The sequence below is a fragment of the Manacus vitellinus genome, unplaced genomic scaffold (assembly GCF_001715985.3).
Source record: "Manacus vitellinus isolate BGI_N305 unplaced genomic scaffold, ASM171598v3 scaffold_15_pilon, whole genome shotgun sequence".
In the NCBI taxonomy this organism is placed as follows: Eukaryota; Metazoa; Chordata; class Aves; order Passeriformes; family Pipridae; genus Manacus; species Manacus vitellinus.
Window position 1 is genome coordinate 10,987,154 of NW_021939122.1, and position 20,975 is coordinate 11,008,128.

The 20,975-nt window shown below is 42.9% G+C and overlaps 1 protein-coding gene across 2 annotated transcripts in view; it reads left to right on the forward strand.

The window, feature by feature from the left end:
• Window positions 1-20,975, forward strand: part of ARMH3 (armadillo like helical domain containing 3) — a 126,520-nt gene that overhangs the window by 92,078 nt on the left and 13,467 nt on the right. For both annotated transcript variants that reach the window (XM_018069237.1, XM_018069238.2), the window contains exon 24: window positions 288-366. In XM_018069237.1, coding sequence (XP_017924726.1) covers window positions 288-366 — 79 coding nt within the window. The remainder of the gene's footprint in view (window positions 1-287; window positions 367-20,975) is intronic.

Consider the following 20,975-nt stretch of genomic DNA (forward strand, 5'->3'; position numbering starts at 1 on the left):
GTTCCCTCTTTCAGAGCAGCAAGGACAGCCCAACATCTGCTGGTACAGATGCATCCATGTGTAGGGCAGTGTCTGTGCTTGTGATTTCCAGCCAGCCTGTGTCTGAATCTGCACTGGCCTTGGCAGGGAGTGTGCCTTCAGCAGAGCAAGCAACACTGTGTAGTGAGGGAGGAACCACTTCTCGCAGGACCGTGGTTCCACGTGCACCTACTCAGACTGGCAGGGAATTTCTGCTGCATCCCTAAGCTGTTCCTGAGGCCTCTGAAAATTTCCCTCCTTTGTTTCAGAGCCATCATCAATCACTTCAACCCGAAGATCGAGTCTTATGCTGCAGTGAATCACATATCACAGCTCTCCGAGGATCAGGTAAGCCAGGCGTGTGATGACCTTTGGTCATGTTGACCTCTGGAAGGAATATGGGTTTTTAGGACTACCTTGTGCTCGCTGGGATTGATGATGTGGCAACAGTATGAGGGGTGGAAGTGGAACTCTCATGTTCCTTGTTCAGATGTGGGCGAAAGAAAAGCAAGGTTTGCTTTAGCCAGTTTTACCATCAGATGCAGAGATTTTGGTCCTGCAAATGCAGAAGGATGGGTATGAACAAGGAAAATATGCAGCATTTACAGCAAGTGTGGTTGGAGACTGAGGATGCTGGCATTTAGAATGGGACAGGAAATTTTTAGCAGCAAATTTAGAAATTTAGTCATTAGGGAACTGTTGGGCATAGCTTGATTTTTTTTTTTTTTTTTTTTTTTTTTGTTGATATCAGGGAGCTCTGGCAACAGTCGGTGGAAATTTTCTAGGGTAATTGTGTTCAGTTGGTTTAGATTTTGAAAAGAGAAGGCTTTTCCTGAAAAGGGTGGTAGGGTTAGGTTTCCCTTCCTTAATTTGGCCTGGTTTGGTCTCTTAGTGTCCTGCTTGTATTGTGTTAATGTATAAATGTGGCTTTTTGAAAATAGGTACTGTGTATGGTCTCAGGAATGGAAGAGCTGGCCTATTTCCCAAAATAAAATATTGGGATTATGCATTAATCATTCTTGGAGAGGTAAATGACTCTGCAGGAGCAGGTGGTGGACAAAATGCAGAGCTGCCACGTGAGCTGGGGGAATCATTCCAGACGCAGCTGCGTCAACACCTCTGGACTTTCTGGAGAAGAAATTGTGTATGCAGTCTAGGACAGGCTTCACTGGAGTCACCTTGGGTTGCTCCTTCTACTGGATCCCATACTTGTGCTTGTTGAAAGATCTTGACTGTAACCTACCTGCTCTGCAATTAATTTCTCTTTCTGTCTGTGATATTTTTACTATTTCTTGATTACTCCCACTAACCTTTTCATTTATTAACCTACTTGATCTGTAATATGCAACACCCCAAAAACTTGAGCTGAATACTGTCCTGGTGCAGTGGGGGAAAAAAGGTGGACCTTACTGCTTTGTATTCTCTTCCTGGTATAGCTGTATAGAAGAACACTGGTTTTAATTTACTCAATTTTCCTTATTGTTCTGCCTCTGAGAGTCACTGTATCCACAGCTATGCTTTGGGATGGTTCATGTTATCAATGCTCATTCATTGATGATACACTGATTGCATCAACCCAGGCCCCTTAAAAAAGAAAAGCCTTTGATAGACCAGTTTAAAACTGGAGGCTTGGATAGAGGGGAATTTTGCATAGTCTTTGAGTTAGTCTGAGAAAGGAAATGAGCTTTTCACTGTCAGCTCTGTGTAGTATTCATCCCCCAGCAGTTCAGGGAGGTCAGGTTAAATCCTTTCTTCCTTGTGTGTTATTCTTTAAATAAAATCTCTAGCAGCAGGCAGATAATGAAATCAGTGCTGATGCGTAGAGCATTTTGAGGAAGATGATTAGGAAGTTGAAAGACAGACAGATTTTTCTTTTTTCTTTTCTCCCTCCATGCTTTCTCTCAACATAGGGAGAACATCAAACAAAGTAAAGCAATAATAGGCCCTGGTGAACTGCAGAGAAATAAGGGAGATGTCACTGTGGTGAGGGACTGTGTGGTCTCAGTGAGAGTGTTTAATCAGTGCTCTGCAATTCACTGCACAAGGAAGAGAGGGATGGAGACTTCTTGCCTCCACTTTTAATTATGCCAGTGAGCTCAGATCTGTGTGCTGGACTGTGGTTTCCCCTCTGTCAGTAGCCATCCCACCTGCGATGTTAACGGTAGATGGCCCAGATCAAGCCCAGGGTCTGGTTTTTGTGGAGTAACAGAATTTGTTGTTTTTGTTGTGTTGGCTGTTCAGTATATGTGGAGGGGGATTTGCAGGGGATCAAGCTTGCCTTTTGGCTGCTGCAATCTCTTTACTTTTTTGGTTTTTCTTCCAGCTGTATCTTTTACTTTTACTCGTGTATTCACTTAATTCACCATCTCTCTGCTGTCCATAAATATTTTCTGCACAGAATCCACCATCCTTTATAGCCCTGTTTTTTGAAGTGTACCACATTGAAATATTTAATGCTGACATTTAGCTTGTGTGTCCACACATAGATACTACATTTGTAACTGGTTATTCTTTCCTTTGAGTTATTCCAATAGTTTCAGGAGACTGGTATTTCTTTATTGGAAACATTCATTTTTACAATTTTCAAGATCAAACTTTTCTCTTAATGAGGATTTCCTTCTCAGATACTAGTCTTTGGCCAGATTCTCATATGGCTGCTTATTCTCACTCCTCTGTGGTGTCTGAGAATATCCTGTTAATCGGGAAGGTGTGGCTTTGACATAGCTCTCTCTGGAGGGGAATTTCCAACTGCTCTGATTTGTGTCTGATTCACTTGAACCCAAGTTCTGACACCCTGTTCATGTGAGTTAGATTATTTTTTTTAATTTATTTTTGTATTTTTAATATCCTTTAAAAAAGCTGAGTAATTAGCTGAAAGAGATTTTGCTCTATCTTTTTCTTTTCCTAATCCTACTGAAGCCTTTATTACCTTGTTAATCACTAATGTCCATTTATTACCATTCTAAGTCTGTCATTTCAGTCCTTTCTCCTTTTTTTTATTTACAGGCATTAATTTTAACAATATTATGTGCTGAGGGGATTTGTAGGTCCTTGAAAATGATGGACATGGGATTGTTTTAAGCATAGACTGTTAATACCACAGTACCTCCTCAGCGCTAAAGATCTCCAGGAACCATAGTTTGAATATACAGATCTCTGTTCTAGACAGGTATATTTGTAAGACTTCATGGTACTGCTTTGCTGGCTGTTGTGGGGTTTATCCAATATTCAGATCAGAAATACTGGGAAGGGATGTTTTTTGTTTCATATTCTCTTGAACGAAGAGTGGGAGATTCCCAGAGGCAAGCAAATGCCAGGGATTTGATGATGAGCCACTTCAGTCTATCAACACCATGGCATCCTTGTCAGTGCAGTTCTGCAAAGCATCTACTTGTCAAGGCAAACTCAGAATCCTTCCTAGTCATTAGCAGTTTTACAGACCTTGCTGTAGTTCCTCACCATGAAACAGGGAATTGTCTTAGCCAGTTATTGTCACTTTCCCTCACTTGCTCTTTGTTAAACCTGACTTTAGTGTTAATTTGCGGTTTTGTGGTATTCTCCCTCTCAACACATTTGGCTCCTGCCTGCTCATCTTTTAAGGGATCAAAGGATGCTGCATAGTCGAAAAGGTAGGCTTGGCCATTACATTTGCCAGTGTAGTTTTGGCTCTTCCATGAAAGTGATTATTACCATGTCTTCAAAGAGATTTTGGTCCCTTCTTGTGTCAAATGGCAAAATAGCCCTTTATGAAATGAATTCGTGGGCTTATCTGTACTTTCTAGATGACTGGACTGCCTTCTGCTTAATGCATTGGAGGCAGTAGACTTTCTCTGTGCCATATCTGATCTGAGAAGCTCCCAACATGTTTTCTAGCAGAAACAGTTGCAGAGAACAGGGTCAAAGCAGTGAGGAAACAGCAACATGAGAGGGCAAATGCAGACAGACAGAAAGGATAAAAACACAGCATGAATGATCTGGATGGGGTCTCACATCTGCCTTTTCTGGATGTGAAAGAGCAGCTGTTTGTTAGAAGGCAGCTCTCTGCCTGATGCCAATGTAGTACAATTTTCAAGAGAGGGTAAAGTAAGAGGAACCCAATAGTTTTGGTGAAATCTGCTCTGAGCAGGAATGTCTCGTGGTGCCTTGCATGCCAAGCAAGTGTTTTACCAGTTAGAAAATTGCTCACTAAGGTCTCATTTTCTTGTTGGCACTTTTTCTCTCAATGATTTCCTCTCTAAGGGTCTTAAGATTGAGATGGCAGACATGTGGGACTGATGATGCTTGCTAGTCAATAACATTTATGTGCTTTTTCTAATAGAAGCCCCTCTTTCTTCCCAGCTACAGTGGGGACATTATGCCACCTCCAAAACAGAGGTAAAGTTCACTGTGAGAGACAGCTGTGAACACCTGTTTTCTGTCTGATAACTGCAGATGGAAAATGCTGGGAGCCAGAACAGATTGTGATGGAAAAAACAGGACAACTGAATCACTTTTGAACTTGTGACAAATGAATGTAATACTTAGGTTGTTTCACACTGTGACACCTTTGTAACTCAGGTAGAATCATAGAATTGTTTTAGGTCAGAAAAGACCTTTAAAATCATCGAGTCCAATCATTAACCCAGCATTGCCAGTAGCTGCAATCCAGTTTGGTCAGGCAATTTCACAAAGCCATTTCCCTTTCACTGGTTATACCTCAACTGTTGAATGGTCTCCATGCTACCCCAATCCTCATGGCCTTCTGTTACCTGGTGGGGCTTCAAGGGACTAACCTGAAGTGCAGCTCAGGGACTGTCCACAAGTGACTTGCACAGAAAGACACAAAAGGGTGTAGTTGGTTTCGATGTCCTCAAGTGTTTTAATTCTGAACCATTGATGTCACAGTTTATTCAACTTGTTCTAGTTTCCATAACTAGCAGCAAACCCCCTAGCAGATACCAAATGATGAGCCACCAAATTATTAGCACTGCTGGCAGTGGTGTTAAGAGTTAAAAGCCTCTTGGCATGTGCACGTTTGATATTTCTAAAATGCCGAGTACCATCAGTGCTAGGTGCTACTACAATAAATCCCCCTAATCTCTTACATTGGTATAACGTGTTGTGAGGGCTCCAGAAATACTTTAAAATGGTTTTGGCTACCTCACTTCTGAAATGCAGTGAGCTTTGGGGTAGAAAGTCTCAAGCCTGCTAGTGCCCTGTTGCACACAGTAGTGGGAATGTGAAACTCAAGCAAAGGGATCACCAAGGCAAGGCCTTAATTTAAACTCAGCCCATCTTTGCAAATGAGGCAGGGATGTTGGCTTTCATGGTCTCATTACAGACACCTACTCATGACTAATGGCTTGAAACAGATTTTATTGCTTAAATAGAAAGAGCTAGGTGAAACTGGAAAGGATCTATATAAAAAGTCTTCTGGAGTTGGCAAATTGCTGGTTTGCTTAGCTTATGGGGGTTTTCTCCGGTTTAGATATCTTCCTCTTTTTTTTTTTCTTTTTGTTTTATTAGAGAAATATCCCTGCAATTTACTAAATGCCTCAGACTGCGTTATGCAGTGTGCCAGACTGAATGGGTCTGAGCAGGCTTCAAGGTCTGATCAGCTTTGCAGCAAGGAGATTTGAAGCTGGAGGTGAGCTTTGGAGCAGTGACTTTGTGCTGTGTAGTGCCTTTTATTAACATGCAGAATACAATAAACTGTGCGTCATTGGAGGAGGGGGAACAACTGTGGCAGGCCCTTAGAGGGACAAAAGAAGGACTTTGATTTTAAAAACAGCTACTGCTGGAGAGATACAACCCTATTCCTGTTTCAATCCCAGAAACTCCAATAAGAAATGGGAGAAACCCTTCAGTTCCCTTCCTTCAGGCTTGACACAAAGGTTCCCCAGCATCCTGCCCATTACCCCAGGTTACACTTAGCTGCTCTGTGCCTCTTGGAGGCAAAGTTACCCTGAAACACCTCAGTTGCTCCCAGAGCAGAGGAGTCTTTCCACCCTTTGTGCAATGCAAATGCTGAGGCATGTCTTGCTTCCACCCCTTCTGTGAGCTGTCCTTTTGGGCAGATTAGGGACTGCCTCGAAGTACAAACTGGTAACAAAATAAGTCCATTAAACTTCAACTTCGGTTCCTACGGCTGTTTTCACATCCTTGCCTGGCTGTTGCCAGTATCACAGGGACTGATGAAGGCCTGAAGACTGCTGTAGTGCAGGTGACCACTGAATGCTGGGGACTTGGTTTGGAAGAGCTGCCTTCTAGAGCTGCTGCTGGCTGCTGGCTGCAACTGGGTAAAGTCTCCTGGAGCAAGATAAGTTTCTATGCTGGGGCTGCAGAAGCAACACTCGGGGTGTGAGTTATGACCCTAGCCTGATTCACAGCTGGGAGTGTGCTGAGCAAGAGCCATAGGTTTAACTTTGTAATAAGCTCCCAGTCCATACTGTGGAAACAAGCTGATGTTGCTCTAGTTCCTAGTGTTTGTCCTCCTTCCCAGTGAGTGTGTTTCAGAAAACATTTCTGAGATGCCTCGCAGGTTTGCTTTTTATGTGGTACTTGACTAATCCTAGAAAAGAGGCTGTGGGTAGCTAGAGGAAGGGGCTAAAGACTGGGATCTGAACTGGCTGTCACTGTGCTGCCTTGAGCAAACCTTGAGCCCTGTGTCCTCCTGAGTGAGAGAGCAGCCAGTGAGGAGCCCTTGGGGAGCCAGGCAGCATTTGAAGTGCTGTGTGATCTGCTGGAGAAGGCTCCTGTGGAAGTGCAAAGCAGTGTTACAGATTCCCATCACTGCTAAGCACTTGTATAGGGCAGGGAAAGCTCCACAGAGGATTGCAACAGGATGATCAAAACAGTCTGCATTTATAAAGATTAAATTGCAACTTTGCACATCTGCAATTAAAGCAGGAGCTGTCAACGGCTGGCTTGTGTGAACACACAAATCAATTTGCATTTTGTAAAACTTCAGATTGAGAAGGTTTTTTAATCCCTTGTGAAACAGGAGCAGACGCTGGCTGTTGCCATAATGCACATAGATACCGTGCAAACTTCTTTGGTCATTGTCTGTAAAGCTGGATTTATAGCGCTACACTTTGTTGCTCTAGGCTTGAACTCCACCCTAAGCTTCCTTACAGTCAGGCATCTCTCTGCTCGGGAGTCCTAAAGGCAGACAGGCTGCAGCCTGCTGTGTCAGCTACAGACAGTGATGTGGCTGTGAGAAACCACTCCTGGAGTTACATTCTCCTATAACGAAAAGGGGACAGGCTTTGCAGTGACTGTCAGCCCTGCTCATTCTGGGGCTTCTTAAGGCTAAAACTTCTGCCTTCAGAGACTGCTACTCTTCCTTCTCTCTAGTAGTATCCTGCTGTAAGAGATGATATTTTTCTGCCTTCCTTCTCTGGATCCTCTAACTGGAGCTGCAGCTGTTTCCCAACAGTGACGAATTGGGTCATCGCTCTGATTTCTAAGTGGGAAACAAATGGAGCTTTGTGGTCTCCATCCCTCCCAGAGCAGGGGAGTAAATGTTGCTGAGCCAAAAGGTGCCACACCTGAGCAGAGCTCCACTCAGCTGGAAGATTAGTTTTTCTGGCTCTCTGACATTTGGCATTTGTGTGTTAAGACATTAAGTTCAAATTTATTGTCCACAGTAGGGACCTCAAAGGCAAACCTTTCAACAGTGGAGAAGGCAGCATCCCTGGTGTGTCTTCTTGATCTTCTTTCTGTCTTCATGGGAGATCTGAGGCAGGCAGTGGGATTGCTCAGAGAGCTGTCACTCAAGGACAGCAAGCTTGGGGGATGGATGCCCAGAGAGATGGAACTGGGGAAGGTGGTTCTGCATCAGCCAAGTGCCAGAGGCTGTAAATCAATTCCACTGCCTCAGTCAGAGGGTGCCTGGATTCCCCCATGGCTCAGTTAAGGCACAAATAAGCTCCTGGGGAGCTAAGTATTGCTAGCAGCACATGCTGTTTGAGCAGCAGCATCTGCCTCATATCTGGCAGAAGTGTAGGCCTGCAGAAAGATATTAGTTCATAGCCCTGTGTTTGCTTTCACCTGAATACCTGTTTGGAGGAGTTCCTATTTCACTTTTTCCAATTCATGGATTTATGTTTTCCACTAATAAGTGCTTCACAGCAGGAATTTCTGACAGGGAAAGTGTTTTCTGGCCTCCCAGACAAGAAAACGGTAAATTGTCCTGGAGCATTGTCTGACAGTACCTAGGATTTCTGGAAAAAGCTGATGGGACCCAGAAACCATCACTTGCATCAGCGTTAAATAGTGTGTCACAGTCGTATCAGTGTTAAACTTAGCAGCTTTTCTTTTCCATGAAAACAGATGTTCATTAGGATAACCTCTGGCAGTAAGAGGATGTATATGGAAAATCTGCTGGTATATCCTGAACATTTGGAGTAGGGGGTGATTTCTTGCAGACTGTCACCTAATAACATTGTCTCCAGTGACCCCTGCCATATGCTTTAGCCTCCTAGTTGGAAACTTTGCCAATAAGTGTCACTGTGTGCAGAACCCTGCTAATGAAATATTGTGCCGAAGGCTTATTTGTGTACAAACCCCATCATGGTTTCCCAAGTATATTTCCCTCAGCAGCTGTAATTCAGCAGATTGCATTTGGTTTTGAGTTGGATGTAAAAACACACACAGAATGCAATTAAAATCTTACTGTAAGGCTTCCTGACTTCCCAGAAAATACTGGTTTGGGGTCCTATGTAAAAGCTGTATAGAGGTGGAGAAGTTCTTAGGAGTGCTTCTCCCACTTGCAATGGCATGACAAAGCTCCTGTCCATTAATGGACTGATGACATTCTGATGTCACTCTGAGACAGTGACAGCTGCTTGCAGTGAAATGTAATGATGGGGAGAGACAAGGCATCATTCTGGCAACAAGTTGCTAACATCAGGCATCTGACTAGCTAACTCTTCTTGGGGTGCTTTGGCTTTAGGGAGGTCTCTGATGTCTTTTGCAGAGCAAACTGAGCTGCCCTGGAGCTCCATGAGTGTGTTTAACACAATGGAAAGCTGGAAATAACAGTATTATGGTGATACTGTGAAAATTTGTTTCTCTGGGCATTGCTATCAACTCCCCCCTGGTTATATTTCTTCAGCACATTGTGAATCAAACCACTGCTCTTCCTGCAAGTAAGACACCAATCTTTTCATTTAAGTATTGCATTGTCCTTTGCAGCCTTCTAGTTCAGTGATAATTAATGTTCCAAACCCAGGATGAATCAATCCATATGTGAATCCGGAGGTCAAACAGAGCCTGCCCTGAGATGTCTCTCATTCTGTCAGCAGTTCTCTTTCCAAATGTATAAAAGAAGAGTTTGCTTAGCTGGCTAATGACTGCATCTTCCTTTCCAGTACTCTTCTGCTCTAGAAATACATATACCCCTCTCCAAACCTAGACACTAGCCTTTGCTCAGCTGTGTCATATTGGTGATTTGCTGGAGTCAGGCATCTGTCCATCCATCTTGCAGGAAACATTAGCTGTTCCTGTCACCCCAAGGTTCATAAGTGATTTCGTACAACAGGATGTAATACAGAACAAGGATCTAGATGGAGCTTCACGTGACTGTATCTGCAGTTATTTTCATCCCTTTCATTTCTTCAAAAAGGTAGCTGTGAGCTACAGTATAGACTTTTTAAGGCTGTGTTTTGTTGGCAATAAGTGCTCTCTTTGTTGAACATCTTGAAACACTAGAACAGGAACAATCTTCCAGCTGATGAAAACAGAAATGTGGATTTGTGAGGATAGGCATGCTGGAACCTAGACTTTCTGATTATCTCCTTTGTTTTTTTGCATCCAGTCTGTTTGCTGGGAATTTTCTACCCTGTCGTTAATGCTCCTGAAAACCAGTGACTTGATGGATGCGTTTCACTACAGAGTCTTAATTCTCACCTCAGCTATAAAGATTTGATTTTCTATTTTAAGTGATGGACCTATTTAATTACAGTACCACCTACAAGTCGCTTTATAGGCATAGAAAGGAAAGTTAGATCTGTTGCTGGGCTAAACTCCTCAGAAGAATAAAAGGAAAGCTGCTGTAATGCCTCATCTCAGCCTCTTTGCAGACACCTGAGCATGACACACTTTTTGCAGGGGAGAATATTAACATGATCTGAACTTAATTTCTCTGGCTGATGACAGTTTCCCACATCATCCAGTTTTTGCTGAGCTTTCCACCCTCACTAGTGCCCAGAGGGATAATATTCCAGGACTGCTTGAGTTCTAAAGTGCTTCTGTTGCTTTTTAGTATGTTGATGCTTCTGAAGTAGGACAAAGTGGTACTCGGGCTGGGCAATTAATGTGGTACCGAACGTTTTAGCATAAAGAAGTTGGTCACTGACCACTCCTGTCCCAGTCACTCATCAGGAAGTCAGTTGTTAACTTGTGATCTTGTTAACTGCATTATTAGCTTAAGGCATAGCCTGGTCTCTCATCCTCACCCAGCAACCCTTCAGTTGAGCGAAGCATAATTTGAAGATGGAGGTAACTGTTCTGTTGTGAGACGTGGACTGAAGCTGTCATGCTTTTCATACATGAAATCATAACTCAATGTAACCTCAGCTTACGTACATCAAGGAGAGCTTTTTCTGAGATGAGCTTGGAAAAGGTTAGGTTAGGATGCTTGAAGAAAAATGGGCAATTGGTTTGATCCTGATCTTTGTTTTAGAAAGGAATGATGCAAAAATCTCAGAAGTCAGATCTGGAGAGTAGGAGGTTTTTATTTTGATAGAATTCGTCTTTAAAAAGGGTGAAAAAATCCCCTACTGGCGCTCTCCCAAACCCCCTTACTTTCCAGTGCTCAATAGGGATGTGGTTTAAAAGGTGAATCCAGACTCTGGACTGTTAAACCTATTTCTGGTCATCTTACATAGTTGTACCTGGGTGCTCTCAGACCACTGCAGCATCTTCTGCCCTGCTGCTTGTTACTAAGTCAAGAACAGATGCTCAAGAAATATCTACAGAATATTTAAGACAGCTCTCCTCTGTCACGTGCTCTTGGAAGAGGCGATCAGATGGTTCTGATGCTGGGGTGCCCCTCCCTGGCAGAGGCTTTAATGCCTGCTAGGGTAGGGTCAAGTGGCATCTCAGATCACAGGCCTCTCTTGTTCTGTATGGCTCCCGTTGTGTGTTCTCTTCTCTCTGGATACTGAATTGTTGATCTGGCACAGTATTTGACTTGAGTTTTTTCCCTGCCCTTGTTTTTTTCTGTGGGTGGCTGTGTGCCATCATGCTGCTGACAGCACACGCATTTGAGAGGATTCCTTTACATGTGCCTCTTCTGGCATTTTACAATTCTGTCTCTTTCAACATGTGATAACAGAATATAAAGTAGGTCACTTTACTTCTTTTCTACTTTTCTTAGTTCTGGAGTTCTTGTGATATTTGAATTCTTTCTGGTATCAGTTTTGGAGACTTGTGACTGGGAGAGTTCAGTAGACTTCTAAAATCTTGGTAGTCATCTTGGGATTGGGCCTTAACAGGACACTAGGGACATCTTTCTTTGTAGCCTTTTTGTGCCTTGGGTAGCCTGTTAATTAGTGCCCTTGAAATGTTTTAGAGAGGTGAGAAGGAAAAAAGATGAACCTTTCCTAATGCACAACCATTGCTTGCTGCTGTGATGCATCCTATGGCTGCTGCCCGCCCTTCCCTACTGTCCTTTCTGAGTTGATTATAGCTGGCAGTTGTTGTCTAGAAGCAGTAAACCAAGTGAACAGATCTACTTATTGCAATTTGTGAAAATACACCAAATAAAAGCTCTAGGCACAGTCACAAGTCAGTCCTTAAAAAGGCATGTGGAAGAAATTTAGTCTTTTCTGACTCAGGCCAGTTCAGGCTACAACAAACCTTTGAAGTACCTGAATTTTTCTATCTGCAGACTTGTTTCTGAATTTTGTTCATACAGTCCAAAGTGGTAGAAGTGTTGGGGTTAAATTGTAGCACCATTTCACTGAAACTCCCTTATGTGAATGATTCTCAGAACTGTCAGATCAGAGTCTCTACAGAGTAAGCAGAAGTGTATCCCATTCAGCTTCTGCCACTGGGTTTCTCAGCAGGATAAGTGTGGTAGCAATTTGTGTTAACCCCAGGTGAGAGTGGACCCTTGTGGTTTATCCTACCTTAAAGGTGTGTTACTGTGTGTCAAATGCAGGCAAATATTTTGTAGAGCTGCTCTGAAATATGAGACTTGAGTTGATGCAGAGAGACCTGGTCCAAAGCTTCCACCCAAGCTGCCTTCTAGTGCTGTTGAATTCCTGAGGAGGCTGCTGAGCTGATATGCCTGGTTAGTTAGGAAAAGCCAAGCAGAAATTGAACTTGTGTGTATTAGTACAAGGTGCAGTTTCTTAAGAAATTAGCTAAGCAAGCATGAAATCCTCTTTAAAGATAGTCAAAAATTCAGATGTGAGAGTAATACCAAGAGGGCAATGCAGCAGCATTTTGGGAAGAGTTTAAGATTCCCATTTAAACAAAAATAGTTGTGCAAATAAAACTACCAGCCAATGCAGTACAAATTAGTGGTTTTAAAGTCTGGAGAAAAATCTGCTGAGTTATTAATCCCTGAACTGAAGCCCTTAAGTCCTTTTAGTGAGTGACTTCTGCTTGTCATCTAATCCCTTTGAATCATAGAAAACAGACCTGGAGTTGTTCTCTGTGGTGCAGGAATAGGAAATTTAACCAGTGAGCTAAATAAATAAATTGATTAACTGGCACCCATAAGGAGCTGTGTATGCACTGTATCTAATTGTTTTCTTTATATTGTTGTCCTCAAACTTCTTGGAAGACACGGGTTTGTGGGTTGCACATGCAAAAATATGCTAAAACCCCCACCTCACCAAGGCTTTGAACCTTCAGCTTCAAAGATCATTTGTGGATCACCTCATATTGCTTTGGACGGTCTCTAATGGGGATGTTGCTCGGCCAAGCTGAATTTATGCAGTGAAAATTCAAGCTGAAATTGAACACATCTCAGAATCACGGAGTAAATCAAATCTCATTTCCTTGCTTGCAGACAGCGTGGGCTGTGTGGACTTTCTCCCTCCTCCTCGTCCTTTTCAGTAATTTTTATTCTACTGGGTCAGAACTACCTTTTTCTCATGAGAAATACTGAGTGACTTCACTGAGCTTATTCAAAAACCCATCAGAGTTAATAGTTTTGAAAACGTTTGATGTCCAAGAGGCACTTGGGAGCACTAAATCCTCACAGAGGGATTTTTAGGTTGTGGAACAATGGTGTCCTCTAAGCACTGCAGAAATTACCGTGGAGATGATATTTCCATTACAGATCCTGCAGGTACTGATCCAGGAATACGGCAAAAGAGAAATATAGAGATAATGTGGAAGCCTTGATGATCAGCTCCATATCCCCAAGAGAGCGGCATCATCTTTGCCTGAGTCTTTAATATATCCCATCTCTATAGCCAGCAGGTTCTGTTTAGAGCTGTGACAGCAAAGGGTGCATGTTTGTGATTCAGAGGGCAGGCATTGTGGGCAAGTAGTTCTCCAGCTTGCTGTTCTGAGTACTGATCAGCTCAACTTGAGGATTCAACAGCTAATGGTGCTTTGGAAAGGAAGCATAAGTTTTGTTCTTCTGTTCTCCTCACCCTTTGGAGAGAACAGGGGCCAGCACAAGTCACCTTTTCCTTGATTGTCAGTGGTGGGCATACAGCCAACACTGTAATCTTATCTGGCCTGTTAGCAATAAACCTCCCTTTTGTGTCACGTCCTTCCTGCCCATCCAGCATCTGAACCTCAGTGGACAGAAGTGTCACTGTCACAGATGCCTCTTTTCAGTCTCTCTCAGCCATCTTAAGGAACTTCTCTCCTCTGGTGTTCTGTGGTTGTTGCTGGGAGCATCTGAATCATGAGAACACTGGTGCTGAAGAGGTGGTAGGTCTAATATTTTAAGGATGTAAGTGGAAGAAATATTGCAGGGATAAACACTACATTCCAAGGCACACAAGCCCCTTTTGTTCTCCAAATTTGTTTGGATTGTAAGATGCCATTTAACCATGCCAGGAATCCTTCTTTAGGGGCATAACTATTATCTTGGGCCCTGATAGTTTCTGTTATGTGTAAGAAGAAATTACTGAAAACAACTGAATGTCAGCAACCTTTGGTGTGTCTGTATTTATTTCAGAGAACATACATGGACATCTTTCCCTGAGAAGGGCTGTAATAAGCAGCAGACAATTTGATTTCTCAGAAACATCTGAGCTGTTTTCTGTGTGTGGTCCATACCCAAGTCTCTGCTCCCACTCAGCTTCAACTTGTTGGCTGTCTGCTGACCAGCTATCTTGCACATCTCTATTTCAGTCAAAAAGTGTCTCAGCCCACAATGTTTAGCATCTCATCAGGCCTGCCCTTGTTAGTGATGATCTTGGATAGTAGCCTCTGTGTTTCCATCTGTCCTGATAACCATTTAAATGTTCCTTTTAAATTAACTTAGCAGTCAAGTTTAAGCAGTTCTGATTTTGCAGGCAGAAAATGTTTTCTATGCTGGCCATGAACGCTTCCAAGCATAAATGGTCTTGTCCTGTTTCAGTTCTGGTCATTGCCCAGATGAAGTTCCAAAAGAATGACACATCCCAACAGCACAAAAGGGGATAATTCAACAAATTAAAATGTTAACAAGCTTCAGTCCTTCAGCATGTTGTATCAGAAATTATTTGGTTCCTTTATTTCTGCCCTCATTACAGACTTTGTCCTTTCCTTTTCTTCCAGCTGTGCCATGAAGATTACTGTAGGATCCAAAAGTGTGTCTGGGGTTTGTGAGGAGTCACTTAGTTTGGGGAGATTTGATTTGATCCCATTGTCTTGCAAGGAATTTCATCACTGTCATAATTCTTACCAACTTTATTCTCAGTATCTCAGTCATCTCTGCTCCTTCTTTACCTTCTCAGTCCCTCCTGATGTCAATACTGCCTGGTCATCAGCACCCTCAGTGCTTGTGTATAGAATGAAGAGACTTCACAGTTGCACAGTAGAGTGTCTTATTCTGCTGTAAGTACCTTTGAAGGAGGAACTCCAGACTTTGGATTGCAGTTTAGGTGACCTGCACTTAGATTGACTTAAACCACACTTGGCACTGCAGCCTTAGAGCAGATATTTTGCAGCTGAAGTTAGCTTTACACTACAGGATTTTCTGTTTGTAAGATCATCCAGCAGCTTGTAGCTGTCGTTTCCCACTCCAGATTTGCAAAAGCCTTAAGAGCTAGAACTTTTATATGGGTTGAGTCACATAAACTTATAAGCACTGCCCACCTTTCCTTATTAGCTACCTACCTTAGCATACTGCTACTACAGTCTTTCTAGCTATTTGTAGCTACAGCTATTTGTAGCTAACCAAGTGACTATAGATCTTCTATTTCTTTTGGGCTCTATCTTTAGAAAGCATTTTTGCAGATTGAATTTATAAGTCTCTTAGAATCATTAGGCTGTAGAAAAGTCTGCTAGATATTGCCATGCAGGAAAGGACTCTCAGAGTCATTGTGATAAGCCTGGAAATGTTGTCTCGAGGCTCAACAGTGGTCATAAAAGCAAATAGAGAATTAGAAATTATTAGAGAGAACACAAAAATAAAGGAGGAGTACTGTGTCGTCTCTGTGTAAGTTCTCTGATAATCCATGTATTAAATCTTGTATATTGATTCCAATGCCCTTATTTCATAGAAGATACTGTAGAGCTGCAAAATTGTGCAATAATCAAACAGCTATTTGCTCATTGTGTTTCTTGGCTATCCAGACTTCTTGCTTGTATTCAAAAGTTCTTGTTTTTCCTATCTTAGAACAGACTCGAGTTCATTTTCCACATGTGGTCAGTTAGTCAGATGGTCTCTGCATTTCCTCTTTCTTGGTTTCATTGCATTTCCTCAGGTCACTGAATTACTGCTTTTTATCACTTCCACTAATTGCTGAAATGTAAGTAGGAGTTATGGAACTGATCTTTCTAACCTTTGCCCCTCCAAACACGTACCTTCCTTCCCCAGTGCTAGCTGGTTGTTTCTCTAGCATGTCCTATATTGTTTTGACTTACTTTAAATACACAGCATCCACTTGGTTTGTAGCCAGTTTTTTAGAATCTTGGTATTTAGTTCTGCTGCTTCCTTTAATTAAATTTATTCATGCTGTGCAAACCAAGTTTAAAAAGATTTCTGATCATTAAAAAAAAAAAAAAAGTCATGAGGTAGATTGGCATCTACTTTTTCTCAGCAAGCATCAGACCCCAGGGTTGTACATTCATAGAGGCCATTTGCTTGCTAGTTGCTGTAAAAGATCAAAAAATAAAATCAAAATGCATGGAGAACTCTCTAGCTTTTTGGAGTGTGTGTGTTCTCCTTTCATTTTTCTTCATCTTCAAGTCAGAGTCCTGGTGAGTTCTGGTTTGGTTTTATTTCTGAGTCAGTCTGTAATCATTATGTCTTGTAGAAGTTCATGGTGGCTGTGTGGGGGGCACAAGCTCTCTTGGATCCTGTACTGATTTCTATGAACCTGATCAGGTGATGTAGTTCCAGAAGCTTCCTGTGACTGCAGGTGTTTGATTAGACCATAACCAGAATAAACCTCCCCATTGTTTTTCCCGTGGGCACAATTAGGTTTTGGTTTCTTCGAACTGGAACAGTGCACTTCTGTCCAGGTTTGATTGAATAGAAAGGATTTTGTTGCATATCCTGTCTTAATCTGTTCTTTAGACAGCCTTATTCCTGAGCCAACTGTCTTCTGGGAAAATTTGAATTTCTTTGCTAGGAATGAGTTTCCTCTGGTGTACATCAGGTATCCTGTTGTCACTTCATCCAGGCAATCTAAACTGAAAGCGGTGTATTTGAGTTCCAACATTTGTCAGGATGCTTTCTGACTACTGGCCCTGGAAGAATTTTATTTCAAACCTTTTCTTAAAATCTTCAGCTCCTTTTTTTAAGGTTCTTGTAGCTGTCTTTGATTTCTGTAATAGTTTTGTATGTCCTGGTTTCTCAGTTCAGCTGGAGCAGCAGTTCATGACTTGAAACTCTTTTATCTTGTTTTGGACATCAAGGTTACTGGTCTTGCTTTGGTCGGTTAAATGGTGCTAAGGAGCTGCTCCTGCTTATTTTTTTTCCTTTGTGTTCAGGTGGACAAGGTCTGCTGTAAATAGAGAACTGCACCAAAGGTTGCACACAAATCACAGCATTCATTTGCTGAATGCTGGTTTAGCCACTTAGGCTGAACGGGTAATATGAGTGATAACAGTGAGCATAAGGATGCTCTTGTCCTCTTGTCTCACACTTTGGTGACAGTGGTTGATTTACTGCTCTGCTAGAATGCAGCTGGTAGATAAAAAGCTTCTCCTGGAACAGCCCATCACATTTCAGCACTTAAGTTAATTGTAAGCACAATGGGGAAATAAAAAAATTAACAGTCCAGTCCGTAGCTATCTGCAGTGCATTTCAAGCCTTGGCAGAATTGCAAGTGCTCTTATGTACCTAGCGGTGAGAAATGTTTTCATAAATGCCACCAGCTGGAGATAAGGGTTCACAATTCCAAAATGGGCTGTAACTCCAAAATAGCAAATCTATCTATCTCAGGGTTTTATGCTCCTGCCATCATCCAGGCCTTCCTTTTGCTGCCTGCCTTCCTCACAAAATTTCTAAAATCAGGCAAGCTTAGTGGGCCTCATTTAATTTCTGGCATATATCCCCTTCCAGATCTAAATATCTGCTCTGGAGGCTGCTTATTTTATGAATTGATAATTTTTAAGATCATTCGTTTCAAGATCTTTGACTTCTTTTTCCCTGCCTGGGTTTTGAAAGTGCCAGTGTTGTGCAGTACATGGCTGTTTGTTCCCTTGGCAGAAACCCACTGAACCTGTTTTCCTACTTGAATGATGCAGAATTGCCCCCTGTATTTCCTCTGGAGAGCCTGTCCCTGCAGTCTGGGAAAGGGTGCCCAGGGTCCCACAGTGAGTGCCAGGTTCTTTGTGCCGAGTGGGATACGTAGATCAGTATAAACCCACTGACCGTCTTTGAAACTGGAAAAGTGAATTGGTCTTGAGAAAAACAGTGTGGGGCTACATGCATTTTTGCTCCTTGTGCTCCAAAACCCGAATGGGTTGAGCAAAGTGCATTTAATGTGTGTGGGAGCTGTCATGTGTCTGTAGATGTGACTTCTTGTAATTACTATGTAGCAAAAGTGTTCGTGGCATAGGCGCTCCGGTGAGGTGGGCAGGCTTTCACCTGCCTGAGTGCTGGAGCTCAGAGGGTGTCATTGCACAAGACTCCCTAGCCCTAGTGATGGCTACAGAGTTGTCCGGGGTTATCAACCACATTCATCTCTTCTGTTTGTCTATATCTCTTACAAATTAAGTCCCCTGAAAGCTGTGCACAGAGACCGTAAGTCTCTCTTAGTTTTTACCTTTGTCCTTATTTGCAGCCTTTCTGTTTCTTAAAGTAACTGCTGATTCTTGCAAATGCCTGTCCAATGAGAGCTTGGAATAAGCACTGTTTTTATGCATTTACAGCTTCTCGGTGGAGCTGGATAACACTCTTGGCTTTGGGATGTTCTGTAAGCTGTGTGAGTTCTAGATTGGTTGGATCAATGAGTCTTTTCCCAACATTAAAGTCGAACACCTGAGGCTTCTAATGGATTATGGGTTTAAAACATTTCTGGAGCAGATAACTCTTGTCTCAAAACAGGATGCCATCTCTGCTAGCAGAGTTCAGAGAACAACAGTCATTTTCTGAGTGAGCTCATAAATTATTTATTTTTAGAAGAGGCACCTGTGGGCAGAGTAGAAAGACTGTAACCAAACCCTCCCACTCCATGGATAGAAACTGTCGCCTTTGTAGGCTTGTTCCTTTAAAGATCACAGATCCCTGTGAGATCATTGAACAAACATCTGAGCTACTGTATATCATCTGAGCCTGACAGAATGGCTCTATGCTGAGCTGAGGAAAAGGGGGTGTGAAATGTCCCTCCTTGATGTTGCTAAGTAAAATAATAATAATGATAATCTTTCATGTACGATCAAAACCTTTTGCCTTGTGTAGAGAACTGGCAAGGCCTGGATTTCAATACCACTCAAGTGCAAATATATAAAAGCAGTCCTCAGGAAGGATTTGGGACATGGAGAGTTAGACTTACCTCATGTTTGGCTAGGCACAGAGTAATTCACTGAGCACAGCAGGACTGCCAGGAGTGACTGGCAGGGACAAAGGACGAACTAATGGGCAAAGACTGTTCACTCCCAATCCTGGCTAAGGCACAGTGAGTTGAACAGAGGGAGATTGGCAAACACAAACTAGCAACTGTCAGAGTAAACCTGATGGGAACTCTATGCAAGGAGGCCCTGCACCAATCTTAGCAGTGGAAAGCAAGATGGGGCACCTCCTCTCCCTATCTCCTGGCTAACTTGTCTTTGCTATATGCTGCTCAGCCTTGTCCATGTGTCCAACTCCAGGCACTGAACAAGACTCCCATGAGTCCCATCAGCTTTTGGTTCTCCACAGTCAGGACTGGAGCATGTACTCATGACCCAGTTCCACCCTGGGGCTCGTGGGCAGCTGTGCCCACCTCTGCAGGCCATTCTGCCCCCCAGTGACCTGCAGACCTCCTGTGCCTTGCTGCCCAGCAGTGCTGGTACATCCTGCATCAGTGGTGTCCTGTTTCATACCTCAGAGGAGAAATTTGCCCTTGTTTACTTTCGCTTAATCCTTTGGACTGGCTGAACTTTTTACTATTGGGAAAAAACCTTCCTGCCAGGATTTTTTCCTGTACTCAGGGCAGACAAGATGATGCTTCCTACTCTGGAAGTGACAGATGTGTGAGATGGTGGGGGCTGTCTGAGCAGCCAAATGCTCTCATCCGACACCAAGAGAGAGCCATCAGTCCTTCACTACATGTAGTGCAAACTGCTGGATGCAGGAGATCTGGGGCACCAGAAGAGGAATGGCAATGTGCTGCATGTCTTGAAAGACACATATGTGGCCTGACTACATTTGCATCTCCAGCCCAGATCTTTGTCTTTCCCACCAGACCCACTACACATCCTCTGGATCCATAGATATGTGCAGTACATGAAGCATGTCTTGGGAATCTGAGTTGTTAAACTATCCTAGGGACATCCTCCTCCTTTTCCTCTTAGCATTCATGAACATGGAATTAATAGTCATGGCTTGATCACCATGGGGTGAGGAATGGTGTTAAAGCGTCAACACTGCATTAGCTCCGGAACAGCTGCAAAGGTAAGGTAGTGTTGGGTCAGACAAAAGCTCTGTGCTGCTGTCCTGGGTTGGGTGCTTTCCTGGAAGCCAGTATGAATGGCAGCTGCTTCCAGCACATGTGCGTAGCACTGGCAGCCTTAGTGTCTCTGAACTTGGCTCCTGCAGACTGTGAAGAGAAAAGGGAGAAGGAGACACATGCAGCTGGGGTTTGGGCAGAGTCTTTTGGGAAGTGTGGCAGCTGTGTGTGTGTGTTTTTATTTAACTTCTAATTATTTAGTTATGTTCTTTGTCTGTGGTGCTTCTGGGGATTAATTTCAGCAAAGACTCCAGCCTGCATCAGCAACTTTAAAGTTGCTCTGTGAGAAGTGTGATGGCACTTGGAAAAAAAAAAATCATTTTCCATATTAATTAGAAGATAGTACTGGAAAATTGATGTCAATTACCTGACACATTATTATGTAGAGGCAATAGCCTCTTCGTAGTCCAGATGTCAGCAGCCTTTTCATTACGATGAGAAATGTTGCTCTTCAGTTGAATTCGTGAAGAGAAATGCTCAGGGACTAGGAGTTGTGGAGATTAGTGAGGGAGAAAAAGGGGAACATTTGTACTAAACCTGGAATAAACAAGCCAATTTGAGGACTGCAGTGTAAAATGTACATTGGGCATTCTACTGGAATAGGAAAACCATAATGTCCTACAGCCTCCATGGTCTGAACTGAGGGGACAGATTGCTGAGTTTGCTTGTGGTGTTTTGGGCTTTGCCTGGGTT